This window comes from Ochotona princeps, chromosome 20 (assembly GCF_030435755.1).
Source record: "Ochotona princeps isolate mOchPri1 chromosome 20, mOchPri1.hap1, whole genome shotgun sequence".
NCBI lineage: Eukaryota > Metazoa > Chordata > Mammalia > Lagomorpha > Ochotonidae > Ochotona > Ochotona princeps.
Window position 1 is genome coordinate 17031589 of NC_080851.1, and position 24196 is coordinate 17055784.

Consider the following 24196-nt stretch of genomic DNA (forward strand, 5'->3'; position numbering starts at 1 on the left):
TGATTATATAAACTAGAGCTACCTTGGGTCAACTTCCGTACTTGCGTAAAGAAAGTTCACCATGATGGGAAATAAAGTAGAGCTGAATGATAAGAAACAAAACCCAAAAGATGCCATTTGAGTCCCTGGACCCTGCTTTGCCTAAAGCTTCCATACATACTTCTGAAATTGTTTGTCAAAGGAACACTCACTTCTGCCCTTCATGCATTTAACTAAAGCTACCATGAGTTGGAATTTCAACACTTGCAACTGGAAGTTTATCAGAGCACACGACTCAGTCCTCTAGAATCTTACAGTAGTTAGTTGGGGACTTTTGTGCAGGGCCACAGGAGAACTGCCATGGTGAAGGCTGGAACAGTGTGGTACAGCACACACGCAATGGGCGGGGGAGGAGGGTTGGGAAGAATGCAGAGGCGTCTGTTAAGTTTGATTCAGGTTCATCCTTTGTCCTCCTAGTGGCACATCCTTCATTCCCTTCCCACTGTGTCTTTCAGAGCTAGAATGAATTGAATTGCATCCTGGCCTCCGCCAAAATGCTGAAATGCTAACCCCAGGAACTTCAGAAGCCAGTCCGACTTGGAAACAGGGTTGTTGCCGATGTAATTAGTTCGGATGAGGTCATCCTAGAGTAGAGTGGGCCTCTAATCCAAATGACTTTTGCCCTTGTAAGAAGACAGAGAGGGAGAGACAAAGGGGGAAGAGCACCATATGATGAGAGGGAGATACTGGATTAAAGCAGCGGCAAGCCAAGGGACACCACCAACTGACAGCCTCATCTCAAACCAGTAAGAAGCCAGGCAGGATTTTCCCTTGCAGGTTGAAAGGTAGCAGGGCCCTAGGAACACAGTCACTTGGACCATGCATAACAATACAGTTTTCATTGAAACTACCCAGCTGGTGGCAGTTTGTTGCAGTAACCCTAGAAAACTAACACAAGCATTTTTCAAGCCTCCTGCCTCATTGCTAGGGAAAAAATAAAAAAGATCTTAAACGTTTAATTATTTTGAGAACTTACTATATTAAAATTTCCTGAGATATTTGCATTTGAAAAGAGAACTGACGAGAAACAGCAGTAAGTTAATCTAGAAGGGTGGGATTTCAAGGCATCAAGGGGGCTCCCTCAGAGTCCTGCAGGTCTCCAGGTTTCCGATTCCCTTCAGAAGTGCCCACCCTGAGCTTCAGGGTGCCTTTGGGTGCTTCAATGCTATCTCAAAAGCTCCTGCAAGAAAGGGGGTGAGTGAGGAAAACAAGGCACAGGTGGTTGAGTACTGAGACCCGATTCTAACATTGATCACAGTAACTTCTAGACTGTGGGATCTTGCCCAATTTCATTTGTTAAAAGACTTCTTTCTCACATGGAAAGTTACTACACGACAGCATTCTTTAGCTCACACTAAGGCAAAGTCGTTTTATCCCTGTTAATTACAGAAGCACATTCAGTTACTTATGCTTACCACAAAAGCAGAAATTTGTTTAACTATTCTAACAGGAAAATGAGGAAAGACTGGCTGCCTTTTGTTTGTTGCCTTTTTCTAAAGATTTATTTATTTTTATTGCAAAGTCAGATTTACAGAAAGGAGGAGACAAAGATCTTCTACCCACTGGTTCACTCTCCAACTGACCACTACGGCCAGAGCTGAGCTGATGTGAAACCAGGAGCCAGGAGCTTCTTCTGGGTCTCCCACATAGGTGCAGGGTCCTAAGGCTTTGTGCCCTCCTCAACTGCTTTCCCTGGCTACAAGCAGGGAGCTGGAAGTGGAGCAATTGGGAGACAAACTGGCACTCATATGGGATCCTGGTGCATGCAAGGTGAGGGAGGCCTTTAGCCACGAGGCTACCACGCCAGGCCCTGTTGTCATCTTTTTGTAACTGAAAAATCAAGCAATTTATGATTAAAAGCGTGCTACAAGACTGAAGTAAAAGTCAAAATATCTGGTTCATTCTACTTGTTAATTCATTGGCTGTCTGTCTATTTATTTATTTATTTACTTTTGCCACGGGGGAAACAGTGCAGACTGTCTGGGTGCATTATTTGCATTTATATGACTAAGGCTGAAGCAATGTTTGAGCTTAAAAAAAAGCAACTGTCGCTGGAAGAGTCTGTAAGGCAGAATTATTAGAGAAGTCTAATAATTCTCACACACGTGTGTCTCTTCATGGTGTTCCATATATGCTCTCATTAGAGACCCAGTCAGGGCTTGAGCTTCCTAACACTGTGTCCCAGATGGGCTCTGAGAATCCCCACAGCTAAGGCCAGAGAGTGAGGGGGCAATTAGGACTACTCCCTGCCTTTTTCCTTTCTTTCCTTAAAATATTCAAGTTATTGATTTGAATAACAATTACAGGGAAGAAAGACAGAGAGGTCTACCCTCTACTGGTTCACTCCCTAAATGGTCACAGTGGCCAGACCTGGGCTGGTCTGATGTCAGCAGCTAGAAGCTTCTTCCAGATCTCCCATGCGTGTGCAGGCGCCCAAGCACTTGTACCATCTTCCGCAGTGCACTGACAGGGAGCTGGACTGGAGGTGGAGTATGTGGCACACCAGTGCTATGTGGTTTCACCCACTAGGCCACAGTGCCAGCCCCTACTCCTTGATTTTTGAGATTCTTGTTCTCTCTAACGAACCGGCAGTGACTTTTCTCTTACCTTGTAAAGATTTATTTACGTTCATTGATTCGAAAGGTGGAGTAACAGCGAGGAGGAGAGAGATACCTTTCATCTTCTAGCTCATTCCCCCACACCCACCACAGCCAGGGCTAGCCAAGCTGCAGTCAGACACTTGGAGCTCCATCCAGGTCTATGGCTCCAGAGCGGAAGGGACACACGGGTGGGTGCTCCCTTCTTCTGCCTGGACCAGAAGCCTAGAAGCCAGCGCTCCCCAAAGGGCTAACCAGCTGCCCCCTTTTCTCTTTCAAAGCATGAAGAGGTGAGGCAGAGGTTTGGCACCCTAACTCTGACTCTCCTATCCGAATCCCTGGGGGTGAATCCTGGCTCAAGCGACTTGTTCTCTGGGCTTATGACTTCAGCCTGGCTTAGCCCCAGAATTTCGAGAGCGAAGCAGTGGATGGAAGATTCTAGCTCCTCTTGGTTTTGTTTGTTTGTTTGCTTTCAAATAAACAAACAGAAACAAAAGCTAAGAGTCCAGGGAAATCTGAAGACTACCGCTAGCTAGTCGCTCCAGTCCCGCCTCTCTCCGCTCACTTCTGCGGGAAAAGCTCTGCTTTCCACAGGCATCGCCTGCGCTAAAAATTACCTCAGTTCAGCACGAGAATCTCAACATGCTCTAGCAAATCCTACTACTCAATCACTCACCCACCTACTCGGCTGCAACAGGCAGCCTGCTCAGGCACTTGTGGCTGGCGGCCCGGGGCTGTCAGCCTACCCCGCACGCAGCCGGGGTTCCAGTTCTTTCTTTCCACGGCTTCCTTTCTTCCCCTCCCCCCTCCCCAGCGTCTTTTCTAGTTCCCGCTAAGTCCCTCAGGTCCCGGCTGATGTCACTGAAAGGGAGCAGCAGAGTGTGGCCCTGCCACTTGAGGAACAGGGAAAATGAGTTTTACCCTAGTGTGAGCCGTTTGCGAGGACGCCAAGGACAGACACTCTGTGTAGCTGAAGGCAAAACACCTCGTCGGCGTCCAGGCTCCACGCCCACGGTCTTTGTTTTCGTGTCCTTTCCACACTGGCCCACGGGGACAGCAGGCTGTGAGCGCGCTGCGAGCCTACACTTCCACGCTTTGGTCCCTGAGCACAGACGAGTTCCAGTGCTGAGGAGCGCCCTCAACTTCCCAAAGCATCTTCCCGCGCTCGCGAGACACTCTCAGGGCTGGCCCGGGGAAACGAGAAGCGAGAAGCCTGAGGAGGCTGAGGAGGCTGAGGGGGAGCGGCGGTGACCCGAGAGGCCTGAGAAGAAGGAGCGGGCGTCCTGCCGAGTGGGAAGGCCCGGGGTGGGAGGAGACCTGCCGTGGGGCAAGACGCGGCCTCGGGCGCCGGGGCGCACGCCTGAGGGGCGTCCCGGCGCGGGCGGGGAGGGCTCGGCTGACATCACGCCCGGGCCCCCTTCCCCTCGCCGGGTGGGTGGGGCCTCGACGCGCCGAGCGGGCGCGGGGTCAAGGAGGGGGAAGAGGAGGAGCAGGCATGAATGTGTCTGTGTGAGGACGAGCGAGGGGCGGAGGAGGCGGAGGGCGGGGAGGGAGCGCGCGCGTGGCTCCGGGCGCCCGGGCTCTCCCCCCTCCCGCTTCAGCCCCCGGCCCGCGACGCCCCGCAGCCGCCGCCGCCCGCCTCGCACCAGGGCTCCGTTCCGGGGGCACCCAGCGGGCGGGGGGCAGGCAGGCAGCACGGGCCCTGCAGCGTGGCCTGCGAAGAGCGAGAAAGCAAAAGTAAGGCGAGCTACACTCGCAAGTTTTTCCCAACTTCGCCCCCTGCGGCGGCCGGCGTCTTACGGCTCCGGCTTCCCCCCCCCCCCCCCCGAACCCGGGAGTGGCGGAAAGAAAAGGGGCCGGGGCGGGGGCGGGGCGGAGGGAGCGGGAGCGCGAGGCAGCGCGGGGAGTCCGGCAACATCTGTTAAAAGTTGGGGGAGGAGGAGCACGGGAAGGAGGAGGAGGAAGAGGAGGCGAGCGGGACTGGAGGGAGCGCGCGGGAGGGACGTGCGGAGCCAGGAGACAACTTTTCTGCCCCGTGAGTAAAGGGCTGGCGGCGCAGGGTCGCGGCTGGGGGCTCCAGGCCGGGATGGGACCTCGTTCCAGCAAGTCAACTGCAGGCCCGGAGGGGCAGACAGTGGGGGGTTTCTTTCTTTCTCTTTCTCCTCCCTCCCGCGGTTGAACCAAATCAGAACTGTCACTCAGGGCCCGTGAGTCAGAAGGGATCGGATTACACGATCCCTGAAACCGATGCCGGAGCTGCACGGGCGGGCGGGCGGGCGGGCGCGGGCAGGGCCAGCGCCGCCGGCGGCTTGCACACTCGCCCTCGCGCGCTCGCGCCGCTCCCACCCGCCCGCGTTGCTTTCCCGCCCGCCCCGTGCGCCCCGCGGCCGCCCGCGCCGCACCATGCCCGCGGCGGGCGCACCCCGTGCCCAGCCGGGCCGCACGCGGTAGCCCGAGACCGCCCGCGACCGCGTGGAGCCCGGAGCCGCTTGTCCGCGCCCCGGGACGTGGGTCTATGGGAAGTTCGGGGACTTGACAGCCGCTGCCGCCGCTGCCGCAGGTACGTCCCGCCAGAAGTTCTTTGTTTCCCGGGGGCCTCCCAGCCGGCTTCTGCGGCCGCGCCCCCGAGCCTCCGGGGCCAGCAGTGGTTCCCCCCCTCCAACACGGGAGCGGGGTCAGCGTGACTGCTGAGAGGCACCCAGAGTTAGCCCCCTTCTGACGGCGGCTCTTTCACTCGCGCCCCGCTCCTGGAAGGTTCCTTTCCTAGTGCCTGAGCCCTCGACCGTCTGCAGGGAAGGCAAAGTTTGCAGCCACGACGGTGTCGCCTCTCTCCTCCTCGCTCCGCAAGGGTTAGAAAAAGGACAGCGCGAGACCCCAGGCTCCCGACTCCTCTTCTCTGCGCCGGTGCGCTCTGGGCTCGGGCGTCCGGTGCGCCCGGCCCCGGGATGGGCTGAAGGAGGCAGGCGGCGCGGTGGGTGCGCGTGGGGAGCAGCGCCGCGGGGCTCCTCCGATCCGGGCTGCGCTGGGGAGGGCGGGGGTGTGGTGTGAACCCGGGGAGAGGCGCGGCTCCGTCGTCACAGAGGAAAAGTGAAAGTTGTACCATCTGTGTGTGATTTGGGATTCTCTTTTATGTCTTTTCCTTTCCAGGGGCAGCAGGAAAAAAAAGTCTATGTGTGTATATCTATATGAAAGTAGTCATGGTCCTTGCACTGATGGTTTGTGAGGCCGCATTTTACGCAGAGCAGAACCGGTGTGAATCCCTCTGCAGGGCACAGTTACTTTCCCGAGTTGCGGCGGGAAGATGGACGGGAGGAGGTGCAGAGGGAGTCCGTGTTGACTCCAGACTAGGGGAGCGGGTGCCAGATGCGGTGACCCGCTGGCTGCACACCCGGCCTTTTTGCCATCGCTGCACTTCTCACTCGGTTCGCTGATTGCCCCTCTGCAGGAAGATGCCAGCCCTGAGAGGCACGGGCCCCTGGCTTCCCTCCTTCCCCCGCTGACCCTGCCCGCCACGACCGTGAAGCAGGTTTCTTGGGCCACGGTTCCCACTGCGGCTCCTCTGTTTCTCCTTGGTGTAGGCGGCCGGGCAGATTCTGGCCTTGGGTCCGGAGCTTGTGGCCCTCTGCCAGTTTATATGTACATATATTTATGTAAAACATTTTCTCCCAGCTCCCTGCCAGCTGTTCCACATTTTCCAGCTGCCACTTCAGTTTGCAATGATGGACTGTCCGCGTCTCCAAGTCACAGAGCGCTTTGGTAAAGGGTATGGCAGGGCGGCCTCTGTGCACCTCCAGGGCCGGTGCCAATGGCTGGGCTGCTGCTCAGGCTTCCAGAACACACACCCCAGCCCTCCTTCCCCTTGCTTCCACCTAGCTCCATGGAGCCTTTCCCGACGGAGCCCGGTGTACACCTCTCACAGCCAAGTCGGGTCCTTGCATTGATTTTGCAGAGAATTTGGATGAGGCCTTTTTTTTTTTTTTAGATCGCTGATACTCGTCTGATGGAAATAAATGAACTTTTTGAGAGGGAGCTGGAGCGGGAGCGCGTTGGGCATGGCCAGTGGGGGCCTCTTCCGAGGCAGTCTCAAATGAGCTCCTGTCAGGCTGTTGGGAGTAGGAGTTCTTCATCCACCCCCGTGTTGCACTTGGTGGTGTTTGATGTCTAAGCACACCACAGGCCGAAATCTTCAAGAATTGGCCTCCAGTATTAATTTTGAGTATTTATGTAATTGCTGCATAATTTGAATAGGTGCCTTATTGATGGATTCCTGTAATTATTTCATTTAGGTTTTAAATTAAAAATTAATAATAGTCTGACAGTTTCTTAATTACATGTGTCAAGATTATTTTGAAGGAGGAAAATGCTATGTTTTAAAATAGTGAAATAGCCTCAAAGTCTCCTGGTTTTTCCAAAGCAGAGCAGTGTTTCAGTTGAGGGGCTGTTCTGAAGCAGTGGTGATTGTTTTTAACAACGCCAACCGTGTGAAGTATCTAAGGAATTTGTTTATGTTAGAAAATATTGGTCTAACAACCTGGTGCACAGACACTTTGGCGGGTTCCACTACCCTCAAACCTAAAACAAACAAAGTAGCATTTAAATTGGTTCGAATAGCTTATTTATAAAGAGAGTTTATTTTGTGCTAAAAGCGACTTAATTAGGAACTCCCCACCTAGAGGGAGATTCTCTCAGGGTATGTAATTTTAAAAGTCAGCCCAAGGAAGCTTTGATTCAAGATGCATGAATGAACATAATGTGTGAGGTGTCTAGTGAAATTTCACCTGTGCAGAAACACTTTGAAAGGTAGAGATTTCAATATTGTTAATAGACGAGCAAGTTGAGCTCAGATGCCTGCCCATCCCCGGTGCTTTCAACGTGCTTGTATTCGTGGATTGAACCCTGATGTAAACCCATTTTTGTTGTGTATTTAACTTGCAGAGGACCACAGACAGAAACATTTCAGTACCAATGAAAAATGGCTCCATTGAGTTATTTCTTCACTTACATAATGAAAGAATCATCAGGTTATCCATCTGGTGTGCAAGCCCAAAAGTTGGTCTTGTCTTTGTTTCTTGGCCAGGGAAGTTTCTTGAATTTCCTGCGGGTCCTGGGAGGGCTGCAACCTTTCTGCCTGCCCAACCAGCCAGCGCTCCCCGGCCTTTCTCCAGAAGAAGGGATCCTGCTTACTGAGAGCCCCCTGCCCCCCCCATTTTTGAAGATAGACTTGGGGGAGCTTATGAAAGGAAACAATTTAGTGATCATTGTTGTATGCACTCTCTTATAGGAGACAGTCATGTGCTAAGAAAAACCAGACTTGAAGGAAAAGTGAATCAGTGAGTCATGAAATGCTGGAGAAAACCTTCGTAATGGAATGTTAATGCTTTCAGACTATAGTAGATTATCTTAAAAGTCAGACTTTTCTTCTTTATGCAATTGTTGTAAATCCCCTGCTAAAGAATTCTTTGAAGGAGGTTTTAGTTTTGCTGGCATTCATATTCTGAGGTTGGTCTGATTTGTTTTGGAAGATTCAGGAGATTTTCTGCCAACTTGTATGGGGAGAGGCAATTAAAATGCTGAAATGACTATAAAGGAGACACATATGTGTTTGCATACGTAAGCAGCCAGGTATATGTATATATTTGTAAAACAGAAGACGCTAATGACTTCGTGTTGGCTTTTCATGAAATCCTAATAGGAGATGCTGCCCTTCAGTGCAGGTTGTCAGTTTTCTAGATGAAAATTGATCTGTTCTAGTTTCAAAGCAAATACAGGGAGACAGAATCAACAACAACAGGGCCGGAGTACTGCTGCAAACTTTTTCAAGTACTTCCAGTGTATTTTTCATCTTTACTTTTATTTGATGGGCCTGTGAAATAGAGCTGTAGACTGGCGAAGACTTTAAATGAAATTTCACACTTTGATGATTTTTTTAAAACTTTGATATATTGACAGCAAAAGGAGCTGCAAAGCTTTTATATAACTTGAGCAGTAACGCCAAGCAGCAGTCAAACGTCTGCATGCATTTGTGTTTAACTGCAGAAGAAAAACATGTCCATGGGCAGCAGAGGTTCTTATCAACCCCCTAATCCCATATCCCAGCAAACCTTGAGGGCATGCCTCAGATCTTGCTGAAATCACTGTGGACTCTCACAGTTTGCAGATTAAATATGCTATGTGTTCCTGGCTCCAACAACAGTTTTATGAGCTCACTAAGCTTCCTATTTTAAGATCCTTTCCTTAAGTTTTTAGGACCTGCTGAAGGCAATGCTGTCTGCAGTAAGTGCTACTTGTTAGTTCAGAGACACTTTAGGTACTTCAGTCTCTCTTTTAAAAGTGGCACAAATTATTATTATTTTTTTAAATCAATTATTTTTTTTTCATCAAAAGACTAGCTATGGAGGGAAGGAGGAGGAGAACTATTTGAAAGAAAGTGAATGCTAAGTGTGTGTGTTTGATTGCCAAGTTTATACGGTGTCTCAGCTGTTTTATGACATGCTTCCTCTACTTGGGCCCCTAAAAATTAGACTTTTTCCACTTGTAACTAACAACGCTAGATATTTTAGTGCCAAATTTTTAAACTACTTATACCACTACCTTTTTTTTTAATATCAAAGTATTGTGTTCCATTTGGCGTATATTACAACCAGACAAAATGTCTCAGAAAATCTATGACTTTCTAAGGAAGTTGAATGAAAAAGCCATTCCATAGTTAATAAGGTGACATTGGAACACTTAGCCCCCTCCTGGAAAGCAGTATTGTGTGGAGCCCCACAACTGGGGCTGTGCTATCTACAGTTTGTCCCCATGTTGGGTGCTTTTGCATTTTGCATAAGAGTCATCATTAAAAAGGAAAATACTTACAACATTGTCCAACAACATGTCATATCATTCCCAAGAGAACCTGAGCCAATTTTGTATTTAAAGGTTATTCAATGAATGAAATTGTGAAAGCCCATTTGTCAAAGTACTGCATGGTTTCTGTTAGTTCTGTTAGTTTTCAAGCCCCAAATTCATTGTCTGCCCGGCGCAGCCATTAGTCATCAGTGTGTTAGTGCTGCCTCCAGGCCATGCTGCCCAGCACTCTTCACACCATTATAGCTTTGAAAGTGTACTCTGTCGACTTGTAGAATTACTGCTCTGATTTCCGCTTGGCTGGGTTTGAGGTAAGTCCCCTCCCTACCTTCTAGCTGACTGTAATCCTTGCTTTCTTTTTAAAGCTCCTTTCCAGAGATTTAGGAGAAAACTTTCTTAAGGGCCATGTTGGCATCGTACTGTGGTTTTGTTGTGGCATGCACTGTACATATAAATTGTACCTGCAGTAAATTGGATTGATTGCTGGTCTTTGCTTTTCTTTACTGATTTTTTTTGGGGGGAGGGGCGCAGAGTTGGCAGAGGGTGGCGCAGGAGTAATCTTTTAAACACTAGTATTTGTGTAGTTTTATGTCACAAAATTAAGTCAATTAAAAAATCAGAGATAGGTACAATTTAATTAGAAGTTTCTAGAATAACTTCAGCATGCAGCATGACTTCCAGTTGCTTATCTTCATGTGGACATTTTTTGCTTTTGCCACTTTTTTTCTTGAAAATTTCATGAAATGCCTAACAAGACTCCAGAGTGCTTTACATTACAAACTATTGATTTTTTTTTTTACAAAAAGAGATTGAAAGCTCACCGTTTAGATGAAAGATAAGTTTCAAATTGCAGTAATGAAGGAATGAGGCAGTTAAACCCTATTATTGATTTCAGTTTGTGATATTTTTAAAAAGAATAATTCAGACTGAAGAAGGTTGTCTGTGTGCATGGAACCTCATCCAGCAGCTTAGTGAGAGGCCTTCATGACTGAGACACAGGGACACCTGGAGTTCAGCGGCTAGCAGTGTGGGTCAGCCATGCTACCTCAGGCCAAAGTTAGCCATTGAACTCTAGATGCTAAAATGGAATTCCGTTCCAGAGAGTCTAACTTGAAGATATGTCATTGGGTGTAGGTTGAATTAGCAGTTTTCAACATTCAAGGTGTGGAAAACAAGACAACTGAAGGATTTCTTTTGGTAAATAAGCAAAATCTGTAAGCTAAGTGACCATATGTGAATTTTGACTGAATATACCTTCATTAAAAATCCTTATATTTGGAGAGAGTTTCTTTTTAAAGTGCAGTTAAGATTCAAGAGTCAAATGTTTGAAAAGTGGGAAGATAAATTGTGACCAATAACACTTGACAAAAAGTACATTGACTCCCTTAGTGATATCTGTACTTAACACCCAACAAGTGTTAGTCTGATATTTGGGATGGTATGGAAGCAAACTGCTGCTCACAGAGTACGCACTTTATCTGTGTTTTATTGTAAACACAATTCTAGGAAGTCAGTGTTGGATTTTACAAGAATAGTTAAGATTTCTGTTTTCTTCTGGAAGTGTGTGGAATCTTTTGAGCCAGCCTCAGTGGAGTGAGGCAGAGGACACATGTGACAAGTAGTGATGTTTCTGTGACACATGTGGGTTTGCAGGTTGGCATGGGCTCAGTGGTTCTTGATGCCAATAACTGATTGAGAGCTCTGTTTCTGCCAGCAGCTAACCTGCTGCATGTAGGGGTGCCAGCTGGTGCCACGTGATTACTCATTCCTCAGGGGCACCTGCTATGCAAGCTGCTTCCTGCAAAATCTGACCAAAGCTCACAGGGCTCATGTCTCATGGTGTCGCAGAACTTGGAAACAGCAGTAAGTACCAAATGCAGACTTTTTCTCCCCTGAGCGTTTGTCATAGTTGATGTTGTCTTTTTCAGTATACACAGTAGAAAGAGCACCCAGAAATGTCACCCCTCGTTCCCACTGGAACAGCAGTGATGACTAAAAGTACGCTTTTCAGTAATGGAAGGAAGCTGAATGACTTTCTTGAGTTTGAGTGTGAACTGTGCTAAAAACAAAATCACCTAATTCACACCTGGACAGTTATTTTTCTCTTGAATTTATTCTGTTCCTCTGAGGGTCATTCTGTTGTGAGATGTCCCCCACATACTGCTTGCCTGCTATGAGGCACATCAGAAGTGCAGAGGGAAAACACACACCAGCAGACAGCAAGTTGGGGGAACCTCCTCCGCTTCTGTGGCAGTGGGGACAGGTAGCAACTTTTTATTTGCCACTAAGGGCCTAGGCAATCCTGATAAACAAGAAGAAAATCCCGCATAAAGGTAAAATGTAAATTTAAAAAGATACTAGTATTAACAATTCATGAAGATTTCATGAACTTAAGATGCTTATAGAGCAGGCAATGCAGACAGGAGGGAGAAGCAGCCTGAGAAACCTAGGGAGCTGTTGGCAGGTCACAGAGGTTATGCATATCTAATTGATTTGAGGTTCAGAAAGATATTTTGAACTCAAGGGAAGGTAACCACATTAAAAACAGTGGCTCCTACAATTCACAAGTATGTGAAACCCGCTGACATGTTTGCAGTTCCCTTACTTTTCTGCTTCTGGAAACTCAGACCTTTTTTCCTCTTTCCAGAATTGTTCAAAAAGTTAAAAATCAACATTAGTTTGCTTCTTCATTTAGTAGAATTATTTCTCATCCTAAAGGATTTAGTTTCTTCAAAAATGAGTTATTTCAGAGCTACAGGGAGGTATACAAATTTAATGGACATTTTACCTTCCTTGTTGCACCAAACGTAGCATCTTGAAGTCACCATGATCTGCTGGTAATGAAGTTTGAAAGACTTGTCACTCTCAGTGATGCAGGCAAAACCGCCTCTGCAAATCCTAATCCAGGCTGACCTTTTCTTTTTTCTTTTCTTTTTTTTCTTTTCTTTCTTTCTTTCTCTCTCTCTCTCTCCCCCCCCTCCCTCCCTTCTTTCTCTTTCTTTCTCTCTTTCTTTCCTTCCTTCCTTCTTTCTCTCTCTCTTTCTCTCTTTCTTTTTCCTGAAGCATCTGAACAGGAAGGTCGTTCAGCTTATCAATATATACTTGGGTGTCAATAAATGTCATCTTTCCGGAGGAACGCTTACTCCACGGGAGCTGCACTACAAAGACTGGTTTCTTACTCTAGGCCCGGTCATGGTGTGCTGCTCTGCGTTCTGTTTCGGATCTCACGGTCGAGAGCCACCTCACCCTATCAGAAACTGACAGGGCCATCGTTTATCAGGCTTTCCGCTTAGTTGTTTTAAACCTTTAAGTGCATGTAGAATAAAAATATAAAGAGTTATTGCCCAAGTTGAGCAACTTCAAAACAAGCGCAGTGGAGTATGGGGAAACAAATGAAGTGGGCAGACTGCTGTGGACACACTGCTCCATTCCAACTGCAGCCACGTTTCACCCTCGATTGGAAACTTGATGCACTCCGTTCAAACACCTTATTAAACGCTGGGCTTTTTGCACTAGTGCTTCCTTAAGAAAAAAGGGGGGGCGTATACAATGAAAGACTTTGCCTGCACGTGGGTCAGGGGGCCTCACTGCAGAGACCTACCAGGCACATGTTTCCAGGGTTGTGATTTTTCATGCCCTTTTTTGACTACGAAAAGCCTCTAGTGCTTGTTAGGGTTGAGCTTTGGAACTGCAGCGAGGGCTTCCCTGGGAGGCAAGAGGGGATGTGGCTGTGCATTAAGCATCTATAGGATCCGCATCCATTTATGGCAGTTGGGTGAAGACAGATATATTGGGGGATCGGATTAAAAGATGGTTAACTTAGTTTTGCGAATGAAGTCCATGCCCATCGGTTTCTGTAAGGCTGTTCTCCATACCCTGTTACAGGACTGAGTGGGGGAATGCATTGCGAAGTTTCACCTCCTCTGAGTCCCGCTGGCTTAAATGACAGTCTGAGTGCAGCTAGGGCCGCCCCTAGAGCTGTGTGCTGGGCCCTCCAAACGCAGAATTTGCAGAAGCCAGCGGGCGCTGGGTCCGCTGCTCCGCGCCCTGGCTGGCCGAGACAGAAATAACATTGTTTGCCGCAAAGAAAATGTTCCCTCCAAGAGTGAGGATCCCAACGGCCCTAGAGACCCGGAGCCACTTTTGAGAAGCGCGCTTGGGAGAGGAAGCGTGCGGGGGCCGGGCCTGCGCGCGCGGACGTAATGATGATGGATGCGGCGACGCTGCGCTCCGACGGAGCTGCGCGGCCGGCGCTCGCTAATGAATTGGCCTCGCCGCGCGGGGACTGCGACTTCCAGCAAGGAGTGGAGGCGCGGAAAGGAGAGCTTAGAGGTGCGAATAGCAGGCGTTTTCTCCGTCCGAGGTGACGCTCTAGGAAAGCACGGCGTGAGAGTGCCTGCCGGCGAAATTGACCATGAAAGCAGTGGTTTGAGACTTGGAGCTGCCCTGGTGAAGATCAGAGTTCTTCTGCCTCTTCCCCTCCCCCGCCGTTGCAGCTGTAGTAGGAAAGTGCTATTTAAAATGCAGTTCCCCACGGGTCTCTTGCAGTTTGGTCCATGTGGCCGTTTTTCTCTTTCCTTTCAAACCCAGATGTGCACTACAGCATCACCTGGGCAGGAAGCCCGGGCAACTTTGAATGGCTCATGTTGTGGGAGGATGAGGCAGGTACAAATGCACAATGGAGCAAGAAAAGATCCACTTGCAGGCAGGCTGTTGGTGGAGGAGGATTAGATTCTCTTTCAAGGGGGGAGGGGTTCTGGGATTAATCACGCCCTTGGTGAAGGCCTCAGGGAAATGACAAAAGGCTCAGAGGTGGGAAGAAGGCTCCACTGTTGGGCCTCAGGGAGGAGTGTGCATTCTGTCTCTCACCTCTGAAAGTGCAGACTGTGAGGCATATACTCTGAGCTGTTTTCCTTGGTTGCAGTGGTGTCTTCCTCCCTCTGTGCCTCTTCTGGCTGCTGGGACTCAAGCTCAGGTAGAAAACATCCCCAAGCATGAACAGTCAAGGATGCATGCCAGCAAATCTTGCATGCTATGTTTCATGGTGAAAGGGAGTTTGAAAGTGCAAGGAAGAAGCTGTACAGGGAAAGTCAGACCTCTGAAAGCAGTGGCATGTTTTTCTTGGGGGGAAAAAATCCTTGAAGTGGAGCAGAACTTAGGAGTTTTCCTTGATACTTAAGTTCTAAATAAATTGTACTTGATTACAAAACTCCAGGTTTTACATGCAGTGCCAGGGAGCTCCTTCCCTAGCTATGGCTTAGGATGGGATCGTGAATCTTACGTGACGTCTCTACTTGATGCATTCAGGAGTCACCTACAACTGATCCAACCTTTTTTTTAAGTATTATTTTAAATTTTATTGGAAAGGCAGATTTACGGTGAGGAGAGACAGTGAAAGGATCCTCTGTCAGCTTGTTCAAACTCCCCAAGTGGCCACAATAGCCACAGCTGAGTCTATCTGAAGCTAGGCACCAGAAGCTTTTTCTGGATCTCCCACACCTAGGCAGGGTCCCAAGGCTTTGGGCCACCCTCCTCTGCTTTCCCAGGCCACAAGCAGGGATCTGGCTGGGAAGCGGAGCAGCTGGGACATGAACCAGCACTCATATGGGATCCTGGCACTTGAAGGGGGAGGATTAGCCAATCATCCTCCTTATATTGCATGGCAAACCTACTTGCACTGCTGGAGATAAATGCTCTTCGCTATTCCCGGTTTCTTCTTGAAGGGTTTCAGGGTGCGCATGAGTCTAAAACGCCAAAACCTTCTTTATAACTTGACAGTGACACGAGTATATTTGTATCAGTAAAATCAGCCAAAAATCATTTACAGCGATATACAAGAAGCAGATGTCTGCTTTGGCAAGTTGCCATTCTTATAGCCCTTTCCAACCAAGAACTACACTTTTAAATAATTAGTTACTAACTAATGAGATCCAAAAATAAGTTGTCAAAATAATGGAAAGAAGTAGAGTCTTGAGTGACCAAGGTCCTGTTTTTTGTTTTTTCGTTTTTTAAATCCATTTCAAATCAGGGGTGGAGTGGGGGGAGAATAGGAATTCATCCTCTCCAAGACCATTAATTAGTGTGATTACAGGCAGTGCCTGGAGCCTTACCTCTTCTTACTGGAGCCTCTCATTCTGGTGAGGAGTACGGGGGAGTTTCACTGCTTTGTTAAAAATGAAGTCCTTTGCCTTGGGGGAAAACCCAACAACTCCCCAGAACCAAGTTTGTCAAAGCTTTTGGGTGTCTTCGCTCCTGACTGCTGTTAATTAGCTCCCTCTGCTTTGGGAGAGGCTTGCCACTCACCAGGCATCTGTCATCTCTGTCTGCTGTCTCATCCACTGCTCTGTTTCCCTGTGTAGTTTTGGCTTAGTAGGTTCTTTGCCCAAATTCAGCCGATACAACTGTATTTAATTTTTACTTATTTATTTGAGAGGCGGAGAGAACAAGAATGAGAGAGGAGAGAGGGAGAGCACACATTCCCATCTGCTGGGTTACTCCCCGGATGTCCCGATAGCCTGGGAGTATGGGGACTCAGTCCAGATCTCCCATTGGGGTTGCAGGAACCCAGTCCCTTGAGCCATCACAGCTGCTTTCTCCCAGAGTCTGCCTTGGTAGGAGGCTGGAGTCGGGAGTTAGGGCCAGGTATAGAATCCAAGAACTCTACTGTGGGGCTCTAACCAGATTGAACTGGTATCTTAATCTGTGTCTTAATGGGCTGCCCTGGAGGTGTGTTTTGAAGGAAACAGTTATGGTATGGTGAGTGCTGGTTCATTATTGGATTAATTAAATATTCTTGTGAGTATCTTTTAGTTTTTATATAATGTGCCAGGTTTCAAGGAAGCACTGGATATAAAAGGAAATCGCAGGTCATTCAATGGTGATTAAAATTTAAGACATGGCAGGATTATTTAAGTCACAGGGTCATTAGTGAGCTCATTTATTTACTCAGTAAACATCCTTGTGTGTCCCAGGTGGCTGGGAGGGGAGAAGCCCTGTCCTTAGGGAGCTGACCATGTGGGGTTGGGACAGAGATGGACAGTCCAGCAAAGACTTTCCCAGATGGAGAGTTCACTGTCAGTGTGACCTGTGCTGGGATGGGTTGGTGTGATTTGTTGGAATTTGGTACTCCCGGGTGCAGTTCATTCATTAGTTTATCCAGTCTGCAAACACTTCACTGAGTACCTGCTGCATGGGCTTTATAGTAGCATAGACAAAAGTAAACATGTAGAGCTGTTTGTTCAGAAGCTTTGGTTAGCCCCTGTCGTGCTTGTTACAATAGGGGTGGTTGGGGCTACTCTCCAAGAAAAATACATGGCATTAGGGATTGGGCCTGAAGACCTGAACATGAATGTGTAGCAAGCATTGTAACAACAGCTTATGAGAAGGGTTTCTGTGCTCCGCTGGGAAGCCAGTGTGGACTGGGTCGAATTGTTCTCGTGGCAGACCTTTAAAATGGTATTTACATCATTTTGATGGATCATTGGAAAAAGTTATTGGAACATTCTCAGATTATTAGATCTGGAAGAGATGATGGGATATTTCTCTTTGAGGATTCTTTATCCTGATTCTTGGAAAAGCTTGCAAAGTTGTGAGCCTGGAAAAGGAAGTATGTGTTTTTGTGTTTAAGGGCCTTTTTTGGGCTTCTTAAACTTTGGACACGTTCTCCAAAAGGGTGTTTTCCTTCATACACTCAAGGAAGGTGGCTCAATCATACCCTAGGCACCTGAGCTCAGCAGCAGGTTGAGGGCTGGGCAGCTCCAGGAACTCCAGGACGTGATGCAGGGGAAGTCTGCAGAACTCTTCTCTGTCTGTTGCACTTGCTACATGCTGTTTGAGAGATATTTCTGAATTTGGAGTGGATCCCACTATTGATATGTAAATTTTACTTAGTACTTCTTTTTTCTGTTCTGTTCTACCAAAGCTGATCTTAAATAACTTGTGTGTTTTTACAGTGAATGACACTAGATAATCTCAGAAAAGAAATGGAATTTAGTGGAAGAGCTAGTGCTCCAGTGCCATGTGGCCTTTGGTTCTTAAGCTTTCTAGTCACTTGAATCCCAGATCAAGGGGAAATCATTGTACAACAAAGACTTCACAGTGCCTTTGCAAATGTGAGCTGGAAATAATTACAATTATTTCAGCTGATATGTTCACTTTTTTTGGTTGGTTCAGCAGTTTGGTTTTTTTTTCTTTTTAATTTCATTGATCACAGTTTTGATTGACCACAGTGGTGACATCAGTTAAATGTAGAAAAATGAAGAGATGATTAGACCAAAGAAATATCCACCACGAGTGTCGCCATCTAAAGCTTGAAGAAAACATGGTAGAGAGGGTATTTTCGTTTTCTTCTGTGTTCTTTTGTGGGTGTGGAATTATGACTGCAAAAAAGAACATGAACCACATAGAGTGAAACTTGGTGAAGGATGAGTTAGGGCAGTCATCACGTGGATGAGGTTAGTGAAAGGAAAGACATGGAACTTGCCTTTAGTTGAGTTTTATGATTTTCTAAGTCATTGCAGTATTTGCTACCAATGATCTTTCGTTTTCCTTGTGAGATCAAAACCATGTTGCTTTGTTGCCTTTGAGAAATGTAATTCAAATGAATTAAAATGTTTTTGTGTCTTAGGAAAGTGTAAGGAGTATTGTTAACCTGAAGCAGTCAGGACTAAGGGACATATTTGAATTCAGTTATTTTAGTCAGAAAAATAAAATTCTGTGCCCTTAGGGCTGGAGATAAGATGCAGCGGTTAGGCGGTTAGGCCGCTGCATGGGATGCCTGCCTCCTGTGTGGAGGTGCCAGCTGGAGTCCTGGCCGCTAGGTGCTTCTGGTCCAGCTCTCCACAGGGGCCCCCGGGAGGCAGCAGATGATCACGCAGGTGCTTGGGTCTCCCATGTGGGAGACCAAGGTTGAGTTCCTGGCTTCTGACTCTGACCTTGCTCAGTCCCAGGTGTTGTGGACATTTGGGGAAATGAACCAGTGGATTCAAGATCTCTGTATTTTCCTTTCTCTGTTACTCTCCACTTCAAATGAATGCATCTTTTATTTGTTTATTTTTTAATATAAGAATTAAAACCCTCCAGCTTTGGAAGTTTTACTGGTGCTGCTGTGCCATCCATGTTGTGAATTTGCAAAGTGTGGACCTCCTCTGGGGTGAGCAGTGAAGTGGGCCACCTCTGTACAGTTTCCTGTCCCACTACAGCTGGAAGCTGATGGTGCTGTTGGTGTGTTGCAGGCATTTCTGGTAGAGAGAGTGCAGAAGTAATGAGAAGACAGCATGGAGGCCCAGTCGCACAGCTCCACGAGCACTGAGAAGAAGGCTGAGAATTCCATCGTGAAATGCTCCACTCGGACAGATGTCAGCGAGAAGGCTGCGGCCTCCAGCACCACGTCTAATGGTGAGCCATTGTGGGGATGACCAGCAGCCAGCCTGCAGTCGTGGTCATGTGCTCTGAGAGTCTTGGCACGTGGAACACTTGCACTTGGACCAGTGGTTGTTCCATGGGGGGCCAGAGGGAGTGAATGGAGTGGAGGGTGGGAAAGCATGGACTGGGCTTCTGTAATCTCTATTTTGGCACCCGACAGCCATGCTTCCTTCCAAATTTCCTACTTTGAGATGTTAAATGTGATAGGATATTTATTGTAGGAAATTCTTATTTGGACCTTTTAAAATCATCTTGATTAATCTGGCAAGAGTTCAACATGCTGTGCATTTCATGTGGGAAGTTTAGTCGGCATAGTTATTGTCAAAAAACACAAAAAAAGTAGCCACGTCCGAATTAGTGGCAGGGTTCATTCCCGCTCCTCATTGCTCCCAAGTCCTCAGTAATCTACTGTCAAAGTTTTAAAACTTGTTAGTGATTGAGTCTCAAGATAGCATCAGCATCTGAGAAGCAGGTTTTTTGTTGGCTTATATGAGTATAGTTTAATTCATTGTGTTCAGAGATGTGAAGAACCGCCATTTCTCTTTGCTGTATTTAGAAATTCTAAGCTAAGTTTTGAGAGGCGTTTCATTCAAGTTTGGAGCATTAAAGACAAAAGCCAGAGACCCATCTCGTTTTAACAGACTGAATATCTGATGGTAAAGCTGCTTGTCCCAGCTTTTCCATGCTGTAGACCATTAATGCCTTTACTTTGTGCAGGCATTGCTGCCCTTCCTGGCCTCCCTACTCCATTTTTCCACCTGTCGTTAGGAACATGTCTGGCACACTGATTTTCATGAACCAACCTGCTCCCCATCTCGCTCCCTCCTTCCCCATGGGCTTGCTTTATTTATTCGAAAAGAAATTTTACTATGTTGATTTAAATTTTTTTCTATATACAATCGAGGGATCAGAATCTGCTTTTAAAAAAGACTCCAGCCGAGGACCTTGCCTCTAAGGACAGATATCCATGAGGATGCTGGCTGTGGCTCTGGGCCTGTTCACGTCCATGGCTGAGGCCAAGAGTCCATGCTTCCTGTCTGTATCCTGCTGTACTCAGTTTCAGAAGTGTGCACTGCTGGTCCTGACAGGGAGATGGGAGGGCATGGGAGCTGACTGTGAAAGCTGCTGGCTAATGAAACCAGTTTTGCGTTTGTCCTTGGGGAGATACACTTGGGTATGAGTTTAAAATGAATTTACTTTACATATCTGTAAAAATGCATTTATATCTCACTATTTGTAATGTTTAAAGTCAGGACTGGAGCTTAGTTTAATTAAGCCGGTATATTTGCATTATTTTTCCCCCTGTGGTTTTTAGCCGGCGTGTTTCTTTAATAAAGAAGCCATTTTATCCTAGTTTATTTTTTATTCTGGAATTGTAAAAAATGAGGTGTGTTTATTATCTCATAAATAGAATCCTCATATGCATTGATGGTTGTTTGGTTAAGAGAATAGTCATTTTGCAGGAATAAATGCTTTGTGCATGCCATGCTTCAGGAAATACCAAATTTGTTTACCTTGATAGTTCACGGTTGGTGTGGGGGGTGGTGAATGGAAGTGTGGGCAAATGTAGGATGATGCGAGTATGGAAGAGGATTGGTGAGTGTGAGTATGTGGGGAAGTGTAAGTACTTATGGACAGAAGTGAGTGTTAGAAACAGACAGAGCCAATGCCGAGCAGGGGAGGAGGCTGCTGTGTCATGTGGAACCTGCTCTCAGTCTCCCAGAGTCACTGTTGTTCCACCCCTCCAGCACTGGTCTTGTTTCTCACTCCTGAGTTTATCCTGAACCCCTCTTTAACTACAGGGGCTCCTGAAGATCTTGAAGGAGGATGACTGGGAACAGGATTAACCTGACCAGCTCCGTGGCAGCCAGGAAGACACAAGAAAAAATGAGCCAGAGCAGGTGCAGTTGAGATTTAGAAAAGTGAGTCCTGGAGTTGGAATTGCTCAGAGATCCATTGCCTAAGCTTCACTGCCCTGACCTTCTGCCATGGTCACCTGTATGGACTCCTAACTGTGCAAATCCTGGCCTGTGTGGGAGCAAATCCTCATGAGTCAGGTTTGCCAGGCACAAGCAGGGATAAGAGCACTGGCTGTTCATTTCAGTGTCTCTCTTTTGTCTAAAGGGATTTACTGCTTTTATTTGGGATGGCAGAAAGATCCAACTGAATAAAAGGAAGGTGGAAGTGATGTTTTTAACATGTCTTGCAATCTGACAGGATGCCAGGAAAGCACATGAACAAATTCAAAGACAGGAAAAAGTGGGAGAGAAGGTGGTAAACCTTTTTCTTCGTGACTGTGAATACTAACAATTACAGTTGCCTCTTTTTGTTTGTTTTTCAGAGGTTGCTGCAGTTTTCATCCCACTAGTATAGAGCCTGTCGACAGTCCCAGGATTAAGGGGTTGGGATATCTGAAACGGCAGAGCCTTTTTGTTCCGCAACCAGCCTGCCTGGTGGCGTGTGCCCAGCCTTGGCCACATAGTCTGTGGCTAGTGACAGTCATGGCCACAGTTAGGATCAACCCATTCATCCATCCACCTGTCCATCTGTCTGACTGGCCATCTGACTGTATCTCAACATTTTAGAAATGCCTGGATGCCATTCACAAAATGGAAAATGTACCAGGTGGTGTTAGTTGCTCCTGTTTCTGAAGGGTGTCTTATACTCTCTTCACAAAGCTCCAAAATCATTTGTAACTGATCAGTTTAACATGATTCCAGTATTGAAAACCAAATGAATGTCAGAGACGCAGTTTCTCTGCCATCCACCATTTCATGATTAAAAGAAAGCAAGCAAACAAACAAAAAAAAGGTTATTGCTGAAGTTATTGGTTAGGTTGGCTTAATTAACTTTTCCAGCCATTATGTGGTGTAATTTGTTCTTGATTGTGAGCCTTCCAGCCAAACCACGCACATTCCACTGCGTGTTCTTACAGATCTGTTTTCTTACTTTTCTCAGCAAGTCTGTACTGTTAGAATAACATTCACATGGAGTTTTGTTTCAACTCACACATACACACAATCTGAAGGTATGGTTCAAAAACTTTGACCAGTAAGTACCTCAAATAAGCATTTGCCACAGAAGGCTGAAAATGGAAATAACACAAGCACAAAACCATAGTCCAGATTTGTTTGGGAAACAGAGAGGAGCCACCTTTGATTTTTGTAACACTGAAGAACTTATACTAACATCTAAAGGCTCTGTATTCTGTATCCAGAAGTCTCAGTGTGCTCATAGGTTCTTGTACTTATAGTTTGATTTTAGGCTTCAGTGTTATTTATAAAACATAAGTAATCTAGGAGGTGACCTTTAGTTTCCTGAGTTCTTAAGTGCAGGGTGGTTTACGTTACCTTGGTTTGGCATGCAGTTTGGTTGCTTGCACATGTAAAGAGGGTGCATTCAAACATTCGGGATCATTGTTGATTGGCAAATGTCTGAGTCTATCCCGTATGCTGCAGTTGTCTTTCTGGTTTGAATATGAATTCATCACTTCCCTAAACTGTATGCTGTGTTTTCCAAGTAACAGGAATTTTTAAATTTAGATATTCCAGTGTTTTATACACTTTCATTATCCAAATAAAATTTCTTTTAGTGACTTAGAAGTTTTGACTTTTTCATTTGAAGAATTCTCCATTTTTAGACCAGTATTTTTTTTAAAAGGAGTTACCTGATCATTCTTAGTAACTTATCATTCTGCTTGAAACAGAAATAAACCAGATAGTTAATGTATGAAGGTGGCTTTAGGGATTTTTTTTTTCCATTTAAACTGAAAGTGAAACGTGTTAGAAAGCAGAATTTATCCTTTATAATGATGGCAATGTGAGACCAAAGTTGATAAACTGTTCAGTGTAATTTTTTAAAAAGATTTATTTATTTTTATTTGGAAGGCAGGCTTTACAGATATAGCAGGAGAGGCAGAGATAGAGGTCATGTGGCTACAGTTGCCGCAGTTGGGCTGATTTGAAGCTAGGAGCCAGGAGCTGCTTCCCATTCTCCCATGTGGGTCCAGGGATCCAAAGACCTGGTCCATCCTCTGCTCCTTCCCAGGCCATAAGCAGAGAGCTGGATTGAAACTAGAGCCTATACCTGGGGAAGCGACTGGGGAAGACCCAGGGCCTTTGGACCCTATACCCACAATAGAGACCCGGAAGAGGCTCCTGGCTGTTGCAGCCACTTGGGAAGTGAACTAGTGGATGGAAGAACTTTCTCTCTGTATATCCTTCTCTATATAAATCTGACTTTCCAATAAAAAAATATTTAAAAATTAAAAAAAAAAATTAGAGTAGATGGACTAGAACCAGAGCCCAAGTAGGATGCCAGCACTGCAGGTCGAGGGTTAGGCTAATAAGCCACCGCTCTGCCCCCCCCCCCCCCACTGTGATTCTTTGAAGAACTTAATCTTTGCTCAAAAAGATTCTAGGGGGAGGGAGGGGGGGATTCCCAGAGCCTATGAAACTGTCACATGATGCAAAATAATTAACAATAAAAAAAAAAAAAAAGATTCTAGGAAGAGTAAGAACAAATCTTGTGGTCTGCAAATAACTCAGGAGGTGTGCCCCCTTTGGGGGCTTCATTTTTCAGTACTTCCTGGTCTCAAGATTTGCTTTCAAAATGCTTGTTGCATGCTATTAATTGTGATATCTCTTGATTTTCTAACTTTAGAGGAGCCTGAGCTTTTTGGAGGCTGAAATTCTTTGGCTCTTCTTTACCATGCCCCTAGTCTGACTCTGTATGCCTCATTCTGTCTGGTTATGGATAGGACGTTCATATAGACCAGAGATTGGGAGTTTCTTGTCCTTTTAGATGTCTGACTTTATTTGCTTTGCTATATCCCATTTCCTGGTTCATGACACATGGATAAAAAAGGAATTTTGGATAAAACAGAATTCAAATTACAGGGTTTTGTTTAGGAGAAGCCACAGGTTTGGGCTGAGTTCTGTGGCAGGAGAGTTAAGCAAGGTATTGCCAATACCATGCCATAATCACATAGAAGAGTCTTTGCTGTTAGGATTTAGCATTTTGATGAGTTAAGTATTAAGAATTTAAAAGTTTGTGTTTTCTTGAATACACAAAGGTTTTGAAATTAAGTAGGGGGGGAGGAAATGTTTGGCCAATGTTATGGTGAATTTACTTGAACTCTGATGCCTGCAAAATAGTTCAAGATGTTTCGCAAATCACAGATGTGACCAAGTTTTCCCATCTCAAGGAAGAATGGATGACAGAACAGTTCCCAGACCTTTCTTCTAAATGTCTGCTTAACTCAGAAAGTAGAGTGGACAGTTTTAAGA

At 46.4% G+C, this 24196-nt stretch overlaps 1 protein-coding gene across 1 annotated transcript in view; it reads left to right on the top strand.

Moving 5' to 3' along the window:
* Positions 1-4216: 4216 nt before the first annotated feature.
* The window catches only part of GLI3 (GLI family zinc finger 3), a 244577-nt gene continuing 224597 nt past the window's right edge, over positions 4217-24196 (top strand). Inside the window, exons 1-2 of the mRNA XM_004582353.2 lie at positions 4217-4373; positions 18719-18881. Coding sequence (XP_004582410.2) covers positions 18761-18881 — 121 coding nt within the window. The 5' untranslated portion in view covers positions 4217-4373; positions 18719-18760. The remainder of the gene's footprint in view (positions 4374-18718; positions 18882-24196) is intronic.